The following is a 3,574-nucleotide window of genomic DNA, read 5'->3' as shown; positions in this document are numbered from 1 at the left end:
CAGATATTTAAATTCATCCGACTGTATTCACTTCAAAAATCATCATACTGACTCAAAAGACAAAATTCATCGAGTAGTGATTCAACCTTGCCGATTTGTTTTTTTTTGTTGTTCTAACTTCTTGAAATGCAATCCAATTATGAAGGAATACATTATATCAAGTTTTGATAGCTTTACTTCAAGATCTCCTAAACTTTGATCGATGTGATTCTTTTGATGTGGAAATGAGATTGAAGTGATTCTTTTGTTTTGGAAATGAGATTGAAGTGAACTGATCAGTTCTAGTTTTGATAGTTGTGCTTCGAGATCTTCTAAGCTTTGATCGATCTGATTCGAATTCACCACTACGTGCCGAGTTCATGATCCTTTAGGAGTCATTTGAACTTCAAAGACTCATCTGACTACGATTCTTCATGATCCATTCGGGGAATCCCCGGCATTCCCCGATCCCCGTCCCCTAAATAGGGGACGGGGATCGCCCCCCGTCCCCTAGGGGTAACTTCGGGGATCCCCGAATCATTCGGGGACGGGGCGAGGGCCTAGATGGATGTGATCTTAAATTGAAATTGAATTCCAACGACCGAGCGAGGCAACCGTATGAAGTAGATTTTAAAGTTTTGTAGAGTTACATAAATGAACTTGACCCTTATCAACAGAATGACAAAAAGGGCTCTCGATGGTGTAGAATTCTATAAAGTATAAAATAGGGAGCGACACCGCTCTAGCTATCAGTGACATTTATCATATCACCACTATCGTAGTCTCTCAGATAATATATAAGTAACCATCTGATTTACAATATTCGAATCAGTATCCAAGTATCTTTGAATCAAAACTTTAGGAAGCTTGAAGAAAGAAAAACACAATCTCAAATTCAAAATCACATCACCTTCGCTGGAAACATCGATCGATTTCTCAAAAACCCATTTTCAAATCAGGAAATTACATAATCAGTTGATTACCATTCTTATCGTTTGTAGCTGTTCAACAGAAAACCGCAGAAAACGCCTTCGTAACCAATTTGAACCATTCGATCTTACTTTCTTTACTCTCTATCGATCTCAACTTCAGTGAAGATACCAATCTCATCAACGCGAACAACAACCATCAAAACCCATTCATAGATCAATCATTCAATCAATTCTGAACCTATTACTCAACACTTCAAACGATGTTCGGTAGACAAGTAAATTCAAATCCATTTTCATTCCATTTGACTAAAAATACATACTAATCCATAATCTTTCTTCATTTAAATAGCCAGATTCATATATCAAGAAAAAAGAATATAAATATTTAGAAATCTTAGGACAAGGTAGTTTTGGATTTGTCAAACGAGCGATTTGGATCAAACGTGAAGGAGTTGAAGTAGCTATTAAGTGTATAAAGAAAAAGTAAAGTTCAGGTTTCTATATACTTTAGATTTCTTTCAATTGTTCTTTTGGTGGATTTAGTTTACTGATTCTAGTTTAAAACTTGATTTGATTTTATAGGAGTTTGAATGGTCAAGAGCAATTAGTACATGATGAAACAAAGTTATTAAAAGGTTTAGATCACCCTAATATAGGTAAACAAACGCGCCTATCATTGAAACTTTGGAACATACATGATTTGATCTGCAGGATACTTACTCTCGGTTTGATGGTTTTCGTTTTTTTGATAGTGAAATTATTTGATTGGTTTGAATCTCGTGATAAGTTTTATTTAGTATTCGAGTTGAGTAATCAAATCTGTTTATATTCTTCCTTGTTCTTTTTTGCTTGAAACTGATTTTCAAACTTTTGAAACAAACAACAGAATAGCATCAGGAGGAGAATTATTCAATCGAATTTGTGATGAAGGAAAATTTACAGAAAAAGATGCAATCAAAGCCATCAAATCAATCCTTGAAGGTTTAAATTATTTACATCAACATAATATTGTTCATAGAGATTTGAAACCTGAAAATTTATTATATAAATCTAAAGGTGATGATGATACTTTAGTAATTGCTGATTTTGGAATTGCTCATCGATTGAAATCGGATACTGAAGTTTTAACTGCTATGTGTGGTTCTCCTGGTTATGCTGCTCCTGGTTTGTTTCTCTACCTGAATCTTTTCGAAGCTCAAACCGACTTATGCTTTTCTCTCTGTTTCCTTTAACAGAAATCCTCAATCGGATTGGACATGGTAAACCAGTTGACCTATGGAGTGTAGGTGTCATCACATACACTCTATTATGTGGTTACACACCTTTCAGATCTGAAAATCGTGCTGAACTCATCAAAGTATGTTCTCTTCCTCATCTTATCAATAGTCTTGATATTGACTTTTTCTTGATAGGAAACTACAAAAGGGAAAATCGAATTTCACCACCAATATTGGAAAAACGTTTCAGCCGAAGCCAAAGAGTTTGTAACCGCTTTGATCAAACCTGTTCCACTACAACGATTAACAGCGGAACAAGCTTTGAATCATAAAGTAAATACTTCTTTCTTATCATAACGCAAAAACAACCGCAAAGTGAATTAATCGTCTTTGCTTTTGACATTTTAGTGGATCACTGATACTGATCAAAAACTGGTTGAAGAATTTGATATCTCCAAAGGATTAAAAGAAAACTGGTACATACTTTTCTCAGTTTTTGATATTTGAAAATAAGATACTCATTTCAACCTTTTTTGATGGGTTTTCAGGGGAGCGAGAAGGAAATGGAAAGCAGCCATCAATGCAATTCGAGCAACCAATCGAATGAAATTAATGACAAGTTCAAGTAATTCAGAGGAAGATGAAGATCAAGATTCGACTAGTCCAACCCAACCTTCAACTATAAGTAGTACTGGTGATCAGATTAGTCATAAAGCTGCCACATCTAATTCAACTGCACCTTCTACATCTACTGCACTTTCTATAGGTGATGAAAATGATGAAGATGATGAAGCATATTTCTCTACATAAACTTTTTTTTTCTTTTTCAGGTATGTTAATAATATTGTGTATAGATTTGTTTTTGGGGAAATCAGGTGTTTGGAATACAAGGTTTTTGGAAGTATCAAATTGGATTTTCAGTAGAATGGACGTTATGAAGTTGAATGAAATTGGGATTTGATTTCTTTCATTTGATTTCATTTCATCTTTCAATCTCTCTTTCATTTTCTGCCTATCTTTTTTTTCTTTCTCTCTCTCTCTCTCTTTCATTATTCCAATACCAAATGGGAGACTGAGAAAAAACTCTTTTGAAGGATTGTATTTTTAATTTTTTTTATCGGATTTGTTCTCTTTGTGTATGAATGGAAGAAATTAAAGATATATATGTTTCTTGTGATTCTTCAAACCCGAAGGTTTAAGGAAACTGAGTCAAGGAAAGTTGTTAAAAGATTGAAATTTGAACCATCTATATTGAAGTCTGTTACATAAGTCTTTTTAGCATGAAGGATAAAATGTTGTACCATGAAAATTAAATCATGGTTTAAGTTTAACTGAAACAATACTCTTTGGGTTGGTTAGGGATTAAAAAAATTACCACACACATGAAAAGAACCGATACTGACTTCCAAGGTGCATATTAAACAAAGATATGTAATAGAGAAAGAA

At 33.9% G+C, this 3,574-nt stretch overlaps 1 protein-coding gene across 1 annotated transcript; it reads left to right on the top strand.

Annotated features, from left to right (window-relative positions):
• Nucleotides 1-689: 689 nt before the first annotated feature.
• On the top strand, nucleotides 690-3,303 carry MELLADRAFT_116867 (uncharacterized protein; the record flags this gene model as incomplete). The annotated part of the gene is made up of 9 exons (XM_007411562.1): nucleotides 690-1,186; nucleotides 1,261-1,394; nucleotides 1,494-1,567; nucleotides 1,664-1,715; nucleotides 1,798-2,075; nucleotides 2,147-2,268; nucleotides 2,324-2,461; nucleotides 2,537-2,604; nucleotides 2,677-3,303. The coding sequence occupies 9 exons, from the start codon at nucleotides 1,172-1,174 to the stop codon at nucleotides 2,936-2,938; spliced, it is 1,143 nt and encodes a 380-aa protein (XP_007411624.1).
• Nucleotides 3,304-3,574: the final 271 nt, after the last annotated feature.

The sequence above is a fragment of the Melampsora larici-populina genome (assembly GCF_000204055.1).
Source record: "Melampsora larici-populina 98AG31 unplaced genomic scaffold MELLAscaffold_25, whole genome shotgun sequence".
Lineage (NCBI taxonomy): Eukaryota > Fungi > Basidiomycota > Pucciniomycetes > Pucciniales > Melampsoraceae > Melampsora > Melampsora laricis-populina.
The sequence above is the reverse complement of the archived record's forward strand: the minus strand, read 5'-3'. Positions and strand labels throughout refer to the sequence as shown.